Source organism: Perca flavescens, chromosome 8, assembly GCF_004354835.1.
Source record: "Perca flavescens isolate YP-PL-M2 chromosome 8, PFLA_1.0, whole genome shotgun sequence".
NCBI lineage: Eukaryota > Metazoa > Chordata > Actinopteri > Perciformes > Percidae > Perca > Perca flavescens.
In genome coordinates, this window is record NC_041338.1 from 34,653,561 (window position 1) to 34,673,742 (window position 20,182).

A 20,182-nucleotide genomic window follows, 5' to 3' on the forward strand; every position below is an offset into this window, starting at 1 on the left:
GTAACAGACTATTTTTACAGCGTGGTAATAGTACTTTTACTTAAATAAAAGGATCTGAATACTTCTTCCACTGCTGTTTTCAAGCCTGCAAATCACGCCCCAACGTTATGTTCAGATTTAACATCAGACCTGTGGAAAATCTCGTCCTCCTGCACAGCATATAAGCCTCCCTCCAGCACCTCGTGGGCTCCAGGTTTCTTGTCAGCATAGTAAGAAGTCATCTCAGACGCCATGCTCTGGAAACCTCCGTCCTCCTTCTGGACAATACGACCGTAGAACACTGATGCCGTCTTGATGTAAATCGGCACAACCTGGGAGCATTGAACAACAACAGATGTGAACATATACTACAAGTGCAATAATAGATTTTGAACGAGCAACTAACAATATCGTTGCCTAATTTTTTTTAAATTAGGCAAGAGAAAAAAACTTTTTATCAACAATTTTTGTGATTAATTAAAAAAAAACTTTTGTAAGGAATAATACAAAGTGAATTTCTCACTTCTATGACTCCTGAAGCAGGAAGCTCAGACTGATCCAGTTGGGAAATGTATATGTGACGGTCGGGGCACACACTGCTGTCTCTGCAGAGAAAACCCACCCACACCCACACACCCCCACACACACACACCTTTTAAATCTGCAATGCACCAGAAAGCTATTTTCCCCAAACAGACAGACCTGGGACAGTGGATTTGAACCATAATACATGGATGCAAACATTTTGCAAACTTTATTCCAAAAGTCCACAGCAGCTTGCAACACCGAGACAATCATACTCTCTGGGTAAGGGAGTGTTAACAGCTGTAGTTTGGTAGTTTCAGGGTGAAAACATGAAGGCTGCGTAGTGTCCAAAGTTGGGCTGAAATATTTACTTACTTTTATTTCTAAAAATGTCACAAAATACAATCACAAATTTGTGATGATTCTGAGCCCCAAATTTCATTAATACACAAAACATCTGAGAAGGTGCAACCACCTCATGTTTGGCGTTCTGATTGAAGACTAAATGGATTTATCCATTGTCAGTTTTTGTTAATGTTTCTGCCCGTTAAAAGGAAGTTCTTCCTTGCTGCTGTTGCACCAAATGATTGTTCCGGGGGGGGGAATTGTTGGGACTCTGTAAATTATAGAGCGTGGTCTAGACCTACTCTATCTGTAAAGTGTCCTGAGATAACTCGTTATGATTTCACACAAAATAGAAATGAATAAATTGACTGTCTGTCAATGAATGAATTGGCTCAACTGGGTCTTTCTGTATACTGGATTTTCTTTTCGCCTTTCCAGATTATAGACTAAGAATTAAACATTGAGCTCACCACATCAAATAAACAAATATCAAAATATAAACCACAGAGCAGTTTTGTCTTTATTTGAAGAATTGGAAATACTGACCTGCAGACTCCAAAGCTCTTGAGGTAGCTGCAGAAAGGCTTGTTGGTCTTCTGGTTCTCCCTGGCCGCATGGACACCCTGTGCGAAGGACAGCAGCTCAGGGGGCAACGGGGCGTTGGTTCGCCCCAGGTAACGCAGAATCCCGACTACATGACTGGCGTTCCTCTCAGAGATCAGCAGCACCGACCTGGAGGGACGAGGGCTCCGCGCTTGATCCTGAGAGGAACCCTTGGGTAAGAAATTTGGGAAATGCAAACTCAAATTTCCTCAAGGGTACTTTGTAGCTGCAAACGTGGATACTGAAACTGTGGTTATGTTGATGCATTTGCATAAGAATAGATGATTTTATCTACTAAAATGTATCCCATCTGTTCTTACTTGTTCAGAAAGGTTTCTGAAGTTCTCCGCCAGGCAGAAGAGCCGCTCGCCGAATACTTTGGGGGAAGTAGGGAAGCCATAATGGACCACACAAGTCGCATCTCTGATTCCCAGACACTTCAGACACTCGTTGTTGGTCACTATTGGTCAAAGGTCAAACACAACGACAACAACAAAAAAACAGTAGCACTGTTAATGTTCAGGGAGAATGGCTCTAGATGTCTTAACTGTTGACAACGTTCTCTATGCTAGCAGTTTCCTTATATACAGTATATACATATATATATATATATATATCCAGTTTACCCAGAATAACATGAGTGCTGGGCCCAATGTCCCTCCTCCACTGCTGAATGACAATGTCAAACTCGTGTGTTAAACCCTCGTGGGTCTTGAGGCAGAATGCTGATTTGTTGCTCAAGGCCTGAAGTTTAGAAATGACACAGTTAGTTCAAAGAAAACTGCCCTTTGCTTGGTTTAACTTTCCACCATCAGTGCACTCCATCTGTAGATTATGCATGTGGATGGAGAGTGGTAATGATAGAGGATTTTTATACTTGCTAATAAGAGACTGTCACTCCTGTCTTTGAAAACAAACAAAAACTTATCCTGTCTTGTTGCTGGCATTTTAAATGCATTTATTATTTATAAAGGAAACTACAGTTAAAAAAAAAAGGAAATAAAATCCACAAATTAATCAAACATTACAAGCAGCTCTCAAGGCTGCTGTGGCAAATTGGTATCTCTGCCTTCACATTACAACAAGTAAAATGTGTTTCCTAATTTGTCAGGGTGCCAATTTGCAGCTGAGAGAAACTCACACAACTTTGTATTATTCTTAACACAGTGTACATCACAGTAGGATGTGACTGTATGTAGTTTTACTCATATGCTGGGCTCATAAGGTCCTAAATCAAAGGTTTAACCACAGGAATGTGCAGTATAACTGAAGCAGTTGTTTCACCTTGAACACGTCCTCAACCTCCTGAGCAGAGTTGGCTATGATTAGAGTCTTCTGGCCGACATCGGGGTTGAAATCAAGCGCCCCCAACAGCACTGAGACCTTGCTGCTCTCTAAAGTCATGAGGATGATCTGTAGGAAGACGAACATTTCCCTAAACTGAGAATCTCGTCAGATGTCCAAACATACAGCTGAGAGTTAGTTTACACACTACAACGTAGTAGTAAAAGGTGCCCTGCCACACGTATTTCATTACTTTGTGGTAATGTCTGAAGTTCCACCATGGATTATGTAACATTTCTTGTGGAAAAAAATGCCTTGGTTACCTTGTTTCAAGCCATTCTAGCGTGGTATAGAAAGCCTGTTCTCGTTAATATTGAACGAGCTAAGCTGCTTATATCTGATTGGCTAACAGCTAGCCAATGAGAGCCTGGCTATCAGCATCCTTTACCCAGTGCAACTGGGCGAGCTCATGAATATTAATGAGGGGATTTCTCTGCTTATTTCTTTTCGGTGGCTAGAGCTGACAGAGAAGGTAGCAGTTCATTTTCACATTAACAACATAACACAAACACATACGCATAAGGACCCAACATACTGTATTTCAAAAAATTTAAGTATAAACGGTTTTGTGTGGCAGGGCACCTTTAAGAACAAGTACACATAAAACAACAAGTAATTCACAATTATGTTGACCTTTAAATTAACTCAACATTTCTTTTCAAAACTTTCAAGGCTTAGATTGTGATCATCATTAATGCGATCAACATTATCAGATCAGTTTTTATCAGTCTAAATAAAGTTATTTTAATACACTGTTTGCATCTTTTTACACGCCTTAGAATGTTGTTGAATAAAACATTTAAGGATATAGGATCAACATAAAGTTGTAATTATTGGTGATAATTGGAACTGACCTGGTGAACGTCACCATAGAGAGCAGCCTCCTCGGGGACAGTCATCACAATGCTGGGGCACGGCATGTGATTGGCCAACAAACCCTCCATGTGACCGCTCCATTTTTTTGCCACAGCGACGAGCTGCTGAGGACATGAAACCTTCTCCTCGCTGGTTATCACCTTCTGAAAATGTTGTAAAATGGTCGCCATCTAACAGGAGAACATGCATGTGTAAAGAAATATGTAGAAATGTTTTACTTTGGGTGGAAAGGCAGAAGATGTTGATGCAACTATTCATGAAATAACTTTGAAAGTTTAGAAAATAACAGGGTTATAAAAAATACTGGAAATAGTCTTAAGACATAAAATAAGGATAATATGTGGATTAGGTGCAGTTTTGAACCTGCATGCACAAAAGAACAATGACATCAGACGTAGCACGCTGTCGCACTACAGTTAGGAAGGTTATGGAGGAAGGAAGCATTTAGTGCTTTTATTTCAAAATGTTTGTGTAATGGCAGCCATAACATTAATGAGCAGGTGCTGAGGAGGAGAAGAATGAAGAGAAAGAGAGACAAATTGGCTATTTTGGCCTTTTGCAGGGTTATGGCTGCAAATTCACTACGGAGGTCTGTGTGGATGCAGAGACGAAGCCAGGAGTGGTGGGACTGCATTGTGAATACCTTCACAGAGATGCAGTTTATTCAAAACAAAAAAAAAAAAAATCCTGATTCAGGACCACATATGGAAGTGGTCTGAATCTGATTTGAAAAAGAATCAGATCTGGGCAAGATTTGTGCCACTTTTGCCTGAAGTCTGAACGTAGCCTAATAGTAAATAAATAAATCTGAATCAGTAACAGGCCATCTTCCTAAACTAAACATTAAACAGTCTGTTAGCAGCTAGTGTAACTCAGAAACTGTTGAGTGTGAATGATGAGCAGACTGTCACCTGATCTGGAGCGAGTGAAAACAGCTGGTCGGCCTCATCCAGCACGAGGTGGGACAGGCGCAGGAACAGGAAGCAGTGGCAGGACAGCAGACAAACAAAACTGAACGGAGTGGTCACTAACAGCAGGCCTGGTAAAGTTAAAAATAGAAAATCTTGGCAATTATATGACTACCTTAGTTTAGGATAAACTTAATTATGAGAAAACATTTGGGGATTTTCTATTATAACCTAGTCTATATCCACTTCCGGGATTGCTCCGGTGCCGCCCGGATGTCTGTGATTGGTTTAAAGAAATGCCAATGAACCAGAGCACGTTTTTCTCCAATCCCGTAATGCTGTGTCAACTAGCCAGACACTCCTCCGCAGCCCTTTGGAGGAAGTTCTGGCAAAGCAAGACTTATTATAACTTAACATATGTGGACTGAGACTTTGCTTTGCTCACAGTTTTTGGGGATCCTGACATCCTTGGCCTCGTCTTTGCCGACACCCAGCAGCAAGATGGCAGGGTGGAGGACTTTGGTGGCCTTAATCTCCTCCAGCAGGTCATACACCGCCTGGGCTTTCTCCCAGCCTGGACACAGCAGCACTGCTACGGGCTGAACATCAACACAGAATGTACAGATCCAAACAATTAGAGCACAATCCTCTGAAAACAAGAAGTCTTACAATAACTAAATGACCAACAGAACACTCAATCAAAAAAAAGATACTAAAAGAATCCACATGAATGTACTAAGGGATGAGACGATTGCAGTGACAGGGCAGGGACCGACCCTTTGATTCAGTAAGATTCCAATGAGGTAAGAAAATAAGCCAATTAATGCATTTCTGATGTACTCACCCCTGAGTTGGAGGTGAGGCAGGTGAAGATGGAGTTTAGAAGGATGTGGGTGAGCAGCGGGGCGATGTAGCAGAGCGGCTGATCACCGTTTTGCGCAACGATGACAGCGTTGCATCCTCGAGCCACAGCTGGCCAGCTGTAACGCTCAGCTGGAGACAGAGTGGTGTAGTGCTTCCTCCGCAACACCTGGAGACATACAGGTCACCATGTCAAACTCAGGTGGAGTTGAAACATGTAGCTTAAGAAGTTTTGATTGCATCTTTTCCTTCCAGTTACAATTTGCAGTGACAAAATCTGGCCGCAGACTGAGACATTTACTCACCTGGATAAGAACGCAAATCCTCTTTTGTGGTTGTAGACATGCTAAGGATGCATCATTTTGTTGTTTGTATTGGCCGAGTGCTTGTAACCAATAATTTTTAATTTTTTTTTATTTATTGTCCTTTTCGTTACACGTTTGAATTTGTGACACTTTTGCTTACCCAAGTATGCAGTGTTGTACTTTTGTTAGATTGCAAAAAAAAAGTTGGTAGGTGTCTCATGGGGCCACACACACACACACACACACACACACACACACACACACACACACACACACACACACACACACACACACACACACACACACACACACACACACACACACACACACACACACACACACACACACACACACACACACACACACACACACACACACACACACACACACACGAAAAGTCAGAGCACATTCTTGTTTACCCAGCGGAGAGCGTCCGTGATGGGGCCATCATCCAGGCTGCTGCAGGGCTCCACGGGGAGGGCAGAGTGCACCAGAATCCCACTCTTCATGGGATCACTGGCAACAACCTGAGACAGACATATGAGACAGTAAATATTAGGTGTGCACGATATGAGGAAAATATGCGACAATGTTGTTGAATATTGCGATAACAACTTAAGATATTAAAGTTTACTCCGTTCTGCTTCTTATAGTATTCTTCTAAAATACAACAAATTTCTTGTTGAATTGAAAACAAATAAAAGAAAATAATTTCTAACATTCTTTTATTGAACAAATTGAACATTAAACTGAACATAAAAGGCACCACTAAAAAAAAAAAAATAAGACACTTTATCAAGCAGGCAAATTACACTTTAAAGTGCAGTTTTCTTCAATTAACAAAAAAACCTGAGGTGATGAGTTTACTGTGCAAGTTGATATTGCGATGACAATAAAAAACTATATTGTGCAGCCCTAGTAAATATGGTGGTAACATCATAAAGACTGATGTTCTGATGGTACATCAGCAGCAGACTCTGCAGCTCAGGTGAAGCACAGCAACAGCTGCACTTGAGTTAAATATGTTTTTTTTCCTTTCACTAAAATGACCAACACATAAACTAGAGTTTAAGTACATTTTTAGAGTTTAACAAAATAATGCACTTTTATGGAGAAAAAACAAACTTATAAACCTTCAGTTTTCAACTTCTTTTTTTTTTTTTTTTTTTTTAAGTTTTATAAGCCAATCTCCTGACTTAACTGACATGTATTTACAGGCAGCCAACATAACCGATTTGCTTGATGGTTTCTGTCGAGCAGTTTTTGGGGATCTCTTGGGTTGTCGCCACAACAAACAACTTTCAGACCAAAACTCTTAGCAGCAGGTCCTGCAATACCAAACATTCTGTTTCTAAAGAATGAGATGAGAAAACCTACTGTGTCATCTGCAGCAGCATCCGGATCAAGGTTCAAAGGCTTCGGGTTCAACCACTCCAGAAATCTGCATCAGAAACAACAGTCAGAATTAAAAAACCTTGCATATAACACACCCAGGGCCACATCGCTAGCTGGATGTGAAGGCTAACCGAAAAAAATCTCTAGCTGAGCCGCGCCTATAGTTAGATAAAGTTGTAAAAATAAATACTGGGACCCAAGCAATCAGCCCATTCTTAACAGGCACACGCTCCACACGGACACTGCACTAATTAGGACTGAAAAGACAATAATGTTAACCCTCCTGTTGTCCTTAGGGTCAAATTTGACCCATTTCTATATCAGAAATTTGGGATGGTTCCCTACAACGCTCTTCACAAGTAAAATAAATTATCAGTTCACTACTTTCATTTAATTTGGGTGTTTTATTCAATTTTATAGCATTTGAAAATATAATTGAGAAAAGAACGTTGAAGTGTCCAAAAAAACTAGAAAAAAGAAAAGAAAAATCCAACAAAAATATCGCAAAAAAGGGCCATAAAAATTTTGTCCCAGAAAAGCTAAAAGTTGCATGGTTGATGTGAAGACAACACAAGGGTTAATGTATTTTTTGTTCTGACAAGCCACCAAAAGTTCATTGCCATCATCAGTTAGTGCATTCTGTCAGAAACCACCACTCCTGGTTGGTTGTATCTTTGTTGATGCAACATCGACCCATCACTCTGCATATTTGTTTGTGAATCCTTCCCCTCTGAGCGGCAGCTCACCGTGAACAGACCCAGTCCTCTTCACTTCTCCACGTCTTCTCTGCTGGTCCTGACTGCCCTGATCTACTGAAACAACGAGAGATGATCAATTGGACACACAAAATTAACTTTCCACATGGTATGAGAATGTGTCTGGTATGCAGACAGCCGCTTAATCTTATCTTTAAGATTTAATTTAACAGGATCACATTTACGCCTGATAGTCACACTGTACTGTAGTCATGCTGTAACAGATATGGGTTTAATGTTGGGAAAGAAGGCTTTAACACAGCGAGTGCAGAACATTTTACTGTACCTGGTTTCTTCATCGGTCAGATGTTTAACCGGACTGCTCTCAGCTCCACTTTTTCAGCAAATGAAATAGAAATGAAGCCAAAGAATGCAGTTACTAATTGCTGATCTTCACTTCATTAAAACACAATCAGTTCAATGACAATATTGACATTTGAAGTAAGAAAACATCAATTAGTCTCACCTCATACTGAGCAATGCTTGGTTGTCCTGTGTTTCAGGCTCACTGTTTGAAGGGATTAATCTGTGTGACAAAATACAATTACCAAAGCATTGCAGTAGTTTTGTACAGAGAGTATAGGTATGCAATCTTAAGCGTTAATCAATTAAAGATTTAAGCTCCATTCGGACTGGATTTATTTCTCTAGAGGACATGGAGTGATTCTAACATCGCCAAATACTCACTGGTTCTCTTGTAATTTAAATGCAACAAACTTGCTTAAAATTGGACCGGAGTTTTTCCGCACAAAAAGCACTGCTTATCCTACTTTGTTTATTAATCATCTCAGTGTGAAATATGACTTATGGGTTAGTTTTTTTTTTTTTTTTTTTTTTCCATTTGCTTACCTTTAGCAAATTGACTAATAATCACTGCATTACTTTCATACAACGGAAAACTTTAAAATGTGATGATTCTCAGGCTAGTTCTAAGTAAACTCTTAAGACTTTTTTCCCCATGATTTTTAAGTGGATTTATGGATGTTAATTTCCAATGATATCCTTGTACAGTGCAAGTCACAATGAATGATAACGATGGGTCTTTAAATGTCTCTGGGGAGGCTTTTGGCTTCGTCCTGCTGAACGTCCATGTCTTTTACAGACCATAAACTCAGTCATTTATCGATAGTTTAAAATAGGGCTGCAGGATATGAGGAAAATATGCGATAATGTTGTTGAATATTTGCGATTTGAGCGATATTACTTGCGATAAATAAACAGATATTAAAGTGTATTCAGCTCTGCCTTTCTGTGGCTTTCAGTATTCTGCTTAAATACAACAAATGAATGTTGAATGTAAAAAGGGAATAATTTCCAACATTTTATTGAACAAATGGAACATTAAACTGAACGCAAAAGGCACCATTAAAAAAAGTTTTCTGCCGACACTCTTTCAATTAACTCAAAGACCCTCTGAGTGTCTTTAGCGATATGGCACGGCCTTTCGCGATGCGTTTATTGCGCAATTTAATATCTATATATATTAATGCTGTCAGTAACAATAAGTTGAATCATCGAGGAGCACGGAATGTTTAATTCTCAACCTCCTCGTGTAATTTTAATCAACTGAGTTAATGTTGAAGGTGTACTGTCAGCATACACTTCCTGTTGTGTGCAGGCGGCAGAGGCGGCAGTCGTTTCTTCAGGTCGACAGTCTTTTAGCTCTTCATGCTGACTGACCTGGAAAAACAAAACAAAAAAAACTCACTTTTAAATCTAGATTTATCGTTGAGGAATTATTGACCAAATAGTACAGGTGAAACCCACAAGAAACCCAACAACCACATGTGTGTGCAATCCATTAGAGTGGACAGGGGGGAAAAAAATAAATAGGAGAAAGATAAATTCCCAAACAACAGGCCTCCAGGAGTTTAGACCCCTGTGGATATAACTTACAGCTGTGGGAGGGTGTCAAAATTATGCTTAAAACTGTACCAGAGCTTTAATTCTAAAAGGTTCTGCCATTTAGCTTGAGAAACACTTCCTGTGTTGGGCATGTACTCACACTTGGAGCCGCCTGCTGGTAGCTGCTGTTAGGATTCAGAAACTTCAGGAACCTGTTGGTTATGGGAAATGTTCTTTTGAGTATTAGTTTCTCAATTGCCAGACCGCCCTCCACAGCAATGCGGAGGAGGGTCTGGCTAGTCCACACAGCATTCTGGGATGGGAGAAAAACATGCTCTGGTTTATTGGCATTTCTTTAAACCAATCACAATCATCATGGGCGGCGCTAAGCACCGGACGGAGCCACGGTTCCTCTGCTAAATAGTCTCGGGAAGGAATTTGTTTTGGTGGAACGTGTAAGTTCAAAAGTAGTTTTTAGTCGTGCAACAGAAAACTCAGATTGGACAGATAGTCTAGCTACAGTACAGGACAAAAGTTTGGACACACCTTCTCATTCAATGCGTTTCCTTTTTATTTTCATGACTATTTACATTGTAGATTCTCACTGAAGGCATCAAAACTATGAATGAACACATATGGAATTATGTACTTAACAAAAAAGTGTGAAATAACTGAAAACATGTCTTATATTTTAGATTCTTCAAAGTAGCCACCCTTTGCTTTTTTATTAATAAGGGGGAAAATTCCACTAATGAACCCTGACAAAGCACACCTGTGAAGGTAAAACCATTTCAGGTGACTACCTCATGAAGCTCATTGAGAGAACACCAAGGGTTTGCAGAGTTATCAAAAAAAGCAAAGGGTGGCTACTTTGAAGAATCTAAAATATAAGACATGTTTTCAGTTATTTCACACTTTTTTGTTAAGTACATAATTCCATATGTGTTCATTCATAGTTTTGATGCCTTCAGTGAGAATCTACAATGTAAATAGTCATGAAAATAAAGGAACCCATTGAATGAGAAGGTGTGTCCAAACTTTTGGCCTGTACTGTAGCTGTCTGGATTTACCCTGCAGAGATCTGAGGAGCAGTTAACCATAGTCCTCAGAAATCCACCCGAGGTTAGAACAGCAACACAAAAAATAAGGAAGGTAACGGACATCCGGACGAAAATTACGAACAACCGGCGGAATTTACAGAACAATCCCTGAAATGAAACGTCGTCGATATAGACTATGCGAGTATCAACCAGTCATGAACCGTGCGGTTGATTTCAGCCAGTCCCGTGAGAAGTACTGTATGTGATTGAGTTTAATTCTTACCTGAACAGACTGAGATTTTTGGTCAGGGCTGCAGCCAAAGACGAGTCTGTATCCTCCGACGAATCACTGAACATGAGAGCAGGTCGGTTAACTTAGATTGATAAGTTATCTCTGTTCAACAGTAAACTGCTGAACTGAATCAAATGTGCGCTTACCGCACAGCAGCAGTGTCTGGGCCGTTCTTTGACTGGCTGCCTGGAGACAGATGTCCGTCTGTGAGCGTTGACCTGCTGCCTTCCTCGAAGGCGTTCAGCTGATGTTGTTGGCTCTAAAGCAGCAGAGAAGCCAGAGGTGAGGATGTGTGGATGTTTACTGGGGAACCGACAGTAACACAGTGAGCAGAGCTGCTGACCTGAGGTGTAGAGGGAGCCGTCAGCCAATCAACTGCAGTCAGATTTTGTGACATCACTGAGGGTTAAACCAGATTAGAGTCAGTCTGAATGCAAATGTAAAACGGATTCACACCACCATTTTGTTTCCTATTATAATTAAAGCTTGATGAAATAGCTGAAAACCAGCATCTGTTTAGATCTCATTACAAATAATTGATGTGAAACCAAGCTGCCCAAAGCTGCAGTGAAACTAAATCCACACTTAACAGCAACATTGTAATTTATGAGGATTGTTTGAAAGCAAACCGAGTCACTTTGAGACTTAAAATTGGAAAATATATCAGCTCTAATCATTAAATAAAAGGTCCAACACCCCAAATTGTGTGTGGAGGATTCACCACGTGTGGAGAGGAGGGAGCCTTAAAAGCATAACAAACTCCAGTGTTGCTCCAGTATTTGTCATGCACACGTCTGCCAGTGTCTGCATGTAGCCAAAAATGTATGACCGCAATTTATAACCTGACTGTACATGGGGATGTGTCTACATATGCAGATACTCAGTGTGGTGTAAACCATGTCAAAGTATTGCTGTCTCAAATCACGCATTTCTGTACTTACACTTGCTATTTTTAGCGCGTTCACACGGACGAAGCGTGGCCACATTAAGTGCACTGCGAGTACCCAGATGTTGCACACAAAACAGCCAAAATGTTGAGTGTGGATAGCTGGGCACTTATTCACACACAACTGTCACCCTCATTACTACGGAGCTGAGGCTACAGGACCACCAATGTATTTTTAAACTTGCAAATGTAGCGGGTGGAAGCTGCAGCAGTTACTATTGAAACTGCAAAACACCATCGATCGATCGGGTCGATTTCTTCAAATTTGGCAAGGGAACATTTTTTCACAACAGCAGAAGCACTACATCAATCGATCGATTGATCAATCGATAGATAGATAGATAGATAGGACAGACAGACACACAGACACACAGTATGTGCAGTTTCTTCACAATAAGTACCACTATACTGCTGGCAGTATCTATCGATAGATAGATAACTGCCTCTGCGCGTTTACCAGGAGATAGTTGGGTTTGGGCTGTCGGTTTCTTTTCTTTGACGTCTGTGCCGACAGTCTGGGTTAAGATGCTGTAGGACAACATGACAGGATGTGTGTCCACCTCGTCCAGGCCGTTGCTGTCAGCTGACTCTCTGCTATAGTACGCAAACTTCTTGGTCACCAGATCGTCATTCACACAGATCTGAAAAATCAAAATACTGGTGATTCTTTTCACTATGTGTAGAAAAAACAAGCTGATTTAAAAAAAAAAAAAAAAAAAAAAAAAGAAATGCACAAGGATATGGCTGTCAAACATAAGCAAAAAACAAGAGCATAGCCGATGAAAACCGGATGTTGTCAACAACGTTAAGATAAAGATGCTGATTTCTGAGGTATATCTTAAGACGAGACTTAAAGTGATGGTTCGGAGTAATTTCACCCTAGAGTCCTTTGCACCTTGACCTCGAGCCAAACAACCTCCCCCCAAGAAGCTTTTTTCACCTGGGTCTAGCATTGGACGAGTTAGCGTTATCAGCTGAATAGCTTAGTGCAGGGGCTAATGGATCCGAGAGTCTCTTGTACATTACCCCACTTATAATGCCCGAAATGATACCAAACTTCTACACTAGTACAAATAGGTTATGCACTCATAAAACGTGAAAGTTTGTTAAGTACACCAGAAGTTTATGTAAATAACTTCTGGTGTACTTACAAACTTTCCAATCCAGAGTTTTATGAGTACATAACCTATTTGTACTAGTGTAGAAGTTTGGTATCATTTCGGGTATTATTAGTGGGGTAATTTACGAGATACAAACATGGATCCATTAGCGCCTGCACTAAGCTATTCAGCTGATAACGCTAACTCGTCCAATGTTCGACCCAGGTGAAAAAAAAAGCTTATTGTGTTTGGCTCAAGGTTATGGTGCAAAGGACCCTAGGGTGAAATTACTCCGAACCATCACTTTAAAAGGTCCAATATGTAATATTTGTACTGTAATAAATCCAAAAATGACACCATTGCCTCATCAGATATTTAGGAAACATGTTAAACTGAAAACACTATCTTTTCTGACAACAATGCTAATGTCAGTATTTTTTTCTTTTTGAAATTTACATTCCGTGACGAAATTTATGTTTTGATCTGTGTGTTGTTATCAACGGCCCAGTTTGACAGGCAGGCCGGGTTGCCAGATATACCTGTAAAAACGTAAACCCAGCGCGCTACAGCTGTAACGTTAGTACAGCCATGAAAGCAGCAAACAAACGAACAGGATCAACGGAGATAGATTCTACATGACATAAAAAAAAAGAAAACAGCATGTTTCTAACGGTTGCGTGACCAGAGACGTAACAACCCCCTGGTAAATATTGGAGATGTATTTGAAAGACGGAGACAGCTTAGAGCCCAAAAGGACGCAGAGTTGGCTTATTTTCTCCTGAACAGGTAAGCATTAGCTTCATGCTAATTTATCACAGCAGCTAGGGATGGGCATTTTTTGTCATTTCAACATTTGTGTACTCACATTGAATTATATAGCTAGAGTACCCGAGTTGGTTACTCGCAAAAACAATTGAGACATAGCCAGTAAAGTGATCCCGACTGGTCCTGGCTAACGCCGCCATGCTAACTGCTAGCTAACGTTACCGGGAGGACCAGGCAAGCAGCCCATGGCTGTTTACAACGTGTAGTTCAATATAGCCAGCATCTAACGTTAGCTACTCCGCTGTGCTGTGGAGTAATGTCTGGCTATGTGAGACAAGCATCTAACGTTAGCTACTCCGCTGTGCTGTGGAGTAATGTCTGGCTATGTGAGAAAAGCGTCCAGCAACATTGTTGTGAATGCTGCGGTCTCAGCCTGGCAACCCCCGTGAACTTCGAGTCTGGGCAGGAGGGGGCGGGGGAGACGACTCTCCAGTATTTTGAATTAATAGTGCAGTAACTATTTTAACCGCTAGCTGCCAGTATTACATACAATATTACATATTGCACCTTTAAAGTAGAAAATTCAGTGGCCGTTTAGCTTAGTTGGTAGAGCAGGCGCACACGTGGAGATGTTTATTCCTCGACGCAGAAGGTCCAGGGTTGGAATTCAACCTGTGACGGTTTTCCTGCATGTCTTCCCCTCTCTCCCCTGTTCCATATCTCTCTGCTTTCCTGTCCAATAAAGGCAGAAATGCACAAACATTTATAAAAAAAAAAAGTAGCTAATTTAGGGAAGTTTTTTTTTATTATTATTTATATAGGACAGATTAAGACATGAAAAGGGGAGAGACCGGGGTAATGACATGCAGCACAGGGCCGCAGGTCAGAATCGAACCCGCGGCCATTGCGTAAACCTCTATATATGTGCACCTGCTCTCCCAACTGAGCTAACCTAGCCACGAGTTTAGGAAGATTTTATGTATATTTGTCTGTATAACACTCATTTTAAACTTAATGTTTGAAGTTCTTTTTCTAAATTAATGCGACTTGCTAAATTTTACACCAAGGGGTCAAAGTTCACCTTCACGTTCCTTACGGTCAGGTACAGCTCAATAGATGTGGAGTCCGACTTGGATTCAAGCAACACGGCCTCTGTCTGCGTCGACGCTGGTGGAAGGAAGCAACCTCAAATCAGAATGACTCCCCAAGTTTGGAAATATGTTTTATAGTATAGTTTCATCGCTAAGCAGTTTAGAACACCACACGTTTTGATTGCAGTAAGTTAAATCTACAGAAGAAAACCACAGTTGTTCATCTATTTGCCATGTTGATCACCTTGCAGCAGGTTGTGCAGGTAGAGTGTAGCAGAGCTGTCCCATTGAGTGGACGGACTGCAGAGGAAAAGAACAAAGCATCGAGTTAAAAGTGAATTTACAGTAGAAATATATGTAAACAGATGAAGTTGGTTAAAAAGGTGCAGTACGCAATGCTGAGATGCAAAGATTGTTGATATTTGAACTCAAATGCCAAACAAATACAAGGGCAGACAAAAAATATAGAGCTATGTGATTGTGACGAGATATTTGATGAAGTTGACAAAAAGTGTATTGGATTTAACATCACTAAAGGAGAAAAACTGGAACTGTGGATATCCTAAATAGTGTGTGTAGCGTGCTTCACTAATCCATCAACAGTTCAGTTGTAGGCAGTGAGTTTGTTCTTACATGAGCTCTGGCGCCTTCTCAAAGACGGACACTCGCAGGGTTTTTGGCTTGATGCCCGCCAGGTGGAACTTTCTCACCCAGAAAGGCAGCTGGAGGAAGGGCTCCATAGCGATTCGGATCCTTGTCAGACCGAGACGAAAACACAAAAGTTGAAAATCAAAACAGCACAGACACACAAACATCTCTCAGGTCTGCAAAAAAAAAAATTGAAACTAAAAAGTGTGTTTATTTTTATATATATATATATATATATATATATATATATATATATATATATATATATATATATATATATATATATATATATATATATATGTCCTCCAGAGAAACATGATTGTGCGATTGCATAATTCAATGCATAATTAGCCAAAGTCCACATATTTATTTTTTCAAATACGCCGCATTTTTGCCGCATAAATTGCCGATTTTTTTCCGCTTTTTCACCAACCTGCAATTTTTGCAAGTTCCCGCAATTTCATGGCATAAATATCCCGCATATTCCATCACATTTTTTAAGAAAACGTGCCGCATAATCAAGGATTTTTGCCCGCAACAATTACAGACAAACTCACAAAAGCTGTGATGCAATTAAGTGCCTTCTAATCAAAACAGTCTTGTATTGTACTCTTTAGAGTAATCTGGTGAAATGGCAGTGGTCCAGGGTTGAGGACTGGTACAGTTCTGGTCTTACTGGTCCGAGGGGATGACGACTCGCTCTCCGTGGTCGACCAGGAGGCAGCGAGCCTGACAGGACAACGAATCCATAAAGATCGACTCCACCACGGCCCGGCACCACGACTTCCTCGCTGACCAGTACACCACACACACCTGAGAGAAAATACAGTAATCTGGTATGTTCAGAAAACCAAATCATTTTACTGTAATGCAACCTTTAAAACCAGGAAAAGACAACACGTCATATCACAATATCAAAAATGTAAGATGATCTCTAGCCTCATAGATCGATGTCGATAGAATAGATATATTGCCAAGCCCTACATCAAATGCTCCTCTCCAGCCCAACTTACGCCCAATTTGTCACAAGAACACGTACTACAGATGTTGCATTACCTGTCCCTCCTCTAACATTGAGGGCTTCAGCTTGCGCAGGTCCTGAGTGACGTCGTGGTAGAAGAGGTTCATCCGAGTCAGCAGTTTGTCGTACTGCTCTGTGGTCTCTGCATCACTGCCGGGCCCCCGAACAACCCGACCCCAGAGGCAGGACGGGCTCTCAATCTGCAGAGAAAGAAATGTTTTCGAAGGAGGCACCAGGACTGGGTCAAATTTTACAGATATACACACGCTTCGCATGATTTACAGTCATATAATGCTTGTTTGGTTCCCACTCAAATTTCATAGTAAATAATGAAAATGGAAAGCCTTCCCAGAAGATTAGAGACTGTCAAACCAGCAAAATAGTGTATATGGGCTTATGGTGCCAAGTTAAAACTACCACAGATGGGTCCACATATGCTATTTGCCGCCTCCACATCTGTATGAAAATGTGATGCAAAAGCTGTATTTCAGCTCACCATAACTACATTTTGTAACTTTTATGTATAGGAATATTTACATGTAAACAAATAGGTTTTAAGATTTCACTTTTGTATATGCAGTTCTTATGAATTTAGTGCAAGAGTTAGAGGGTGACACAGGAATCAATTGTCGCTCCCATCCCACGAAAATACTCCCGTCACATCCCGATCACATGACTGCCCCCCCCAAAACCCTTTCCTGCAAAATCCGGGGGTCACAGTATTCCCAATCAACAAACATATTGTGAGTTGTAAGTAGTTCTCTTTTCTAAAACGAAATGCCGCACAACCTTTGTGCACACTCACCGCATTGCAGCGTCATTTTTTTCTAATTTAATTTCCGGCTCCATCCCGCTATCCCGTTGATTTCTATGCTTTATCCGTCCCGAACACGTTACCGACAGTGAAAGTGACTCACGTGACTCCCGAAAAATTGTCACCCTCTAATAAGAGTACATGAAGAGGAATATGTATAGTTATGTTTGCTAGAAACAATATTGTTAGTTATACTATTCTTATTTCATGTGGTCGTTTTGTCTGTAAATGTCTTATCTGTTGTCATGTTTTTTGTTTGTGTGGACCCCAGGAAAAGTAGCTCATGTTCTGCATCAGCTAATGGGGATCCGAAAAAATATCAAATCAACTAATTGGTTCACAAAAGGGTTCATTTCTCAAGACATAATGTGCACAAAACCACCTGTTGGTCCAAGACTGTAAAACAGGCAGATCATTTACAGATGATCTCAACCATTTGTGTTATTCTGTATTTTGTGCCAGTGAAGGTTTGGGAATTATGACTGTCAATGGAAAGAAATCCATTTCGATGTAATCCATTTATAGCCAATCAATATAGTGTCTACTTTCTGACAAGTAGGCCTATGATTGTATAACACACATCTGTCTTATATGTATTCCACCAAATGTATGTAATCACTCCTTTGGTCAATATTAGTTTTATAATTGTCATTATTATATAACTAATATTGACCCCCTATGGATACTCTGAGTAATAAAACTAAATGGCAATGGTTTAACCCTTGTGTTGTCTTCACCGTTGGCCATGAACCTGTCATTCTGGGTTTTTCTGACATTTGTTTCACTTTTTCTGTACTTTTAACATGTGTCCCTCTTTTCAGCGCTTTTTTTATTCATGGTAAATAAACCTAATTTAAATGACATACCTGATTTTTGAGTTTGAAAAAAAAAAAAGCAGATATTATGAATTATTTTTGACTAATAGAATAGATCAGATGATGAGTGAATCACAGACTGGTTTATGTCAGAGTTTGGTCAGGATGCTGTTTTGAAACAGTTTAAAAAATGTTTTTCAAATGCTGTGAAATTAAAATCAACCAAAATTCAGTAGATGTAATCATTAATCTTACCTGTGAAGAACATGGATGCATGGATGTATGTGTTGTATGGGTTATATACAACGTACATGCATGTATCCTAGTTATTTTGGGGCAATCTTGTTGTAAGAAACCATTGTTTGATATAAAAAAATAAAAAAAATAAAAATAAAAAACACTCTGAAAACGGGTCTAATTTGACGAGGATAACACACGAGTTAACCGGGCAAAGGACAGTGAATGTGCCTCATCTCAATGCATGGCGGGTTGATTTTATATCCACGTTTTAACGTTTAAGAAAATTGCAACGTAAGGCCCCGGACAGAGCGTTTTAGCAGCCATAGATTTTGGTGAGTCAAGTTATTTCTTTAATAAAAAGTTTTTAAATCGACTCACATGAACGAGACATGATGGAAACCCCCAAAACCCTTCTAACGTTTTTCTCAACCGCATCACGCCCTAGCTAGTTAGCTAGATAAGTATCGACCGCCAATGCCCACGACGTTAGCTAGCTAGCTAGCACATATTGATAGTTAACTTAGTAAAAGCTCACTTACCTTCAAATGTGATATTTCCAGCATTGTGTGTCAATGCACGGTTTCTTACAGACACTGTAAGAAAGCACAAAAAGTTAGCTAATTATCTGATTTTGCTGCAGTTAAGCCAATTTAAGATCAAAGACTGACCCGCGCGCCTGTCAAGCTAAAAGCTAACGTTAGCTAACGTTGACGTCGGCTAACCGGCGTTTTACACTAACGTTAGTTCAATGAAAACCAAACCTAGAAATGCACCTAGATAGAGCCGGATTCGACATGTGTTCATTTTAGGCAATGTTTTATATTCTTTGTTTATTTCCATCGACGTTAACCCGTAAAACGTAGCTACCTGTTTCCGAGCTCTTGAACGGGAACAGCCGGTGAATCGGAAAGCACAAAATGGAGGTATCCGGTAGAGGTCGCTATGGAGATACACCAGTTTCCTTCTCCGCTCCGCAGCCCATGGACGGTCTGGCAAAGTGAGACTATATCAAACGTGAAACGCAAGTAGCTTTGTGGGCGGATCTCGGGCGCTGTTGCTATTATACCGGCGGGATAAATGACTCTTGCACCCGACGCAAATCTAAAATGGGTTGGTTGGAGGCCTGTACTACGAAGCAAGATCAACATGGCCTGGATCTCTTTCAGTAATCCGGGTTCACCTAACCTAACAACCGCGGTCCCGCATAACCTTTACTACGACGCTGGTTATCAACTAGTTCAGTCAACTCAGGGTTTCCCAATCCAGCGGCGCGTGCGTTCACATAAAAGAGGCGGTGATTGCGCAGCGTGACCAATCGCAAACATCTACCAGAGCCGCATGTTATTTCTCCATAAATATGAAGAACACAGACACGGTTTTACAGGGAAAACGCAATACAGTCGCTGCTTCCTAAAACAGGAAAGAAAGCTGGCAAAATAAATAAATAAATAAATAGCCGACGCTGTAGATGTTAAAAATAACAACGCTTATTAATATCACTTCCTCATCAGTCAGGAAGATCTGACCATAATTACACTTGTGCTTTCCATAAACTGTCGTTGCTTTAGCCTATTATTTCAGTTGCAACCCTGGCAGTGGGAAGCGATCGTTAGAGCAAATAAAAAATATAAAAACATAATTCAAACCGATCGGTTTGAATTATGTTTTT

At 40.4% G+C, this 20,182-nt stretch overlaps 1 protein-coding gene across 3 annotated transcripts in view; it reads right to left on the reverse strand.

Moving 5' to 3' along the window:
- tdrd12 (tudor domain containing 12) overlaps positions 1–19,569 on the reverse strand; it is a 31,565-nt gene extending 11,996 nt beyond the window's left edge. The window contains exons 1-28 of one of the 3 annotated variants that reach the window (XM_028585748.1): positions 19,381–19,569; positions 19,053–19,106; positions 16,680–16,844; positions 16,300–16,436; positions 15,609–15,728; positions 15,220–15,275; positions 14,966–15,051; positions 12,477–12,660; positions 11,417–11,472; positions 11,220–11,332; positions 11,065–11,130; positions 9,902–9,953; positions 9,497–9,576; positions 8,363–8,422; positions 8,183–8,230; positions 7,888–7,950; positions 7,124–7,187; positions 6,166–6,273; positions 5,425–5,610; positions 5,026–5,179; positions 4,584–4,711; positions 3,651–3,842; positions 2,737–2,865; positions 2,079–2,196; positions 1,773–1,912; positions 1,396–1,622; positions 503–584; positions 130–311 (exon numbers count right to left, since the gene is read on the reverse strand). In XM_028585748.1, coding sequence (XP_028441549.1) covers positions 130–311; positions 503–584; positions 1,396–1,622; positions 1,773–1,912; positions 2,079–2,196; positions 2,737–2,865; positions 3,651–3,842; positions 4,584–4,711; positions 5,026–5,179; positions 5,425–5,610; positions 6,166–6,273; positions 7,124–7,187; positions 7,888–7,950; positions 8,183–8,230; positions 8,363–8,422; positions 9,497–9,576; positions 9,902–9,953; positions 11,065–11,130; positions 11,220–11,332; positions 11,417–11,472; positions 12,477–12,660; positions 14,966–15,051; positions 15,220–15,275; positions 15,609–15,728; positions 16,300–16,436; positions 16,680–16,844; positions 19,053–19,076 — 3,020 coding nt within the window. In that variant the 5' untranslated portion in view covers positions 19,077–19,106; positions 19,381–19,569. Of the gene's footprint in view, positions 1–129; positions 312–502; positions 585–1,395; positions 1,623–1,772; positions 1,913–2,078; positions 2,197–2,736; positions 2,866–3,650; positions 3,843–4,583; positions 4,712–5,025; positions 5,180–5,424; positions 5,611–6,165; positions 6,274–7,123; positions 7,188–7,887; positions 7,954–8,182; positions 8,231–8,362; positions 8,423–9,496; positions 9,577–9,901; positions 9,954–11,064; positions 11,131–11,219; positions 11,333–11,416; positions 11,473–12,476; positions 12,661–14,965; positions 15,052–15,219; positions 15,276–15,608; positions 15,729–16,299; positions 16,437–16,679; positions 16,845–19,052; positions 19,107–19,380 lie in introns of all 3 variants that reach the window. The other 2 variants (XM_028585749.1, XM_028585747.1) reach the window with 2 other exon arrangements.
- Between the last annotated feature and the right edge of the window lie 613 nt (positions 19,570–20,182).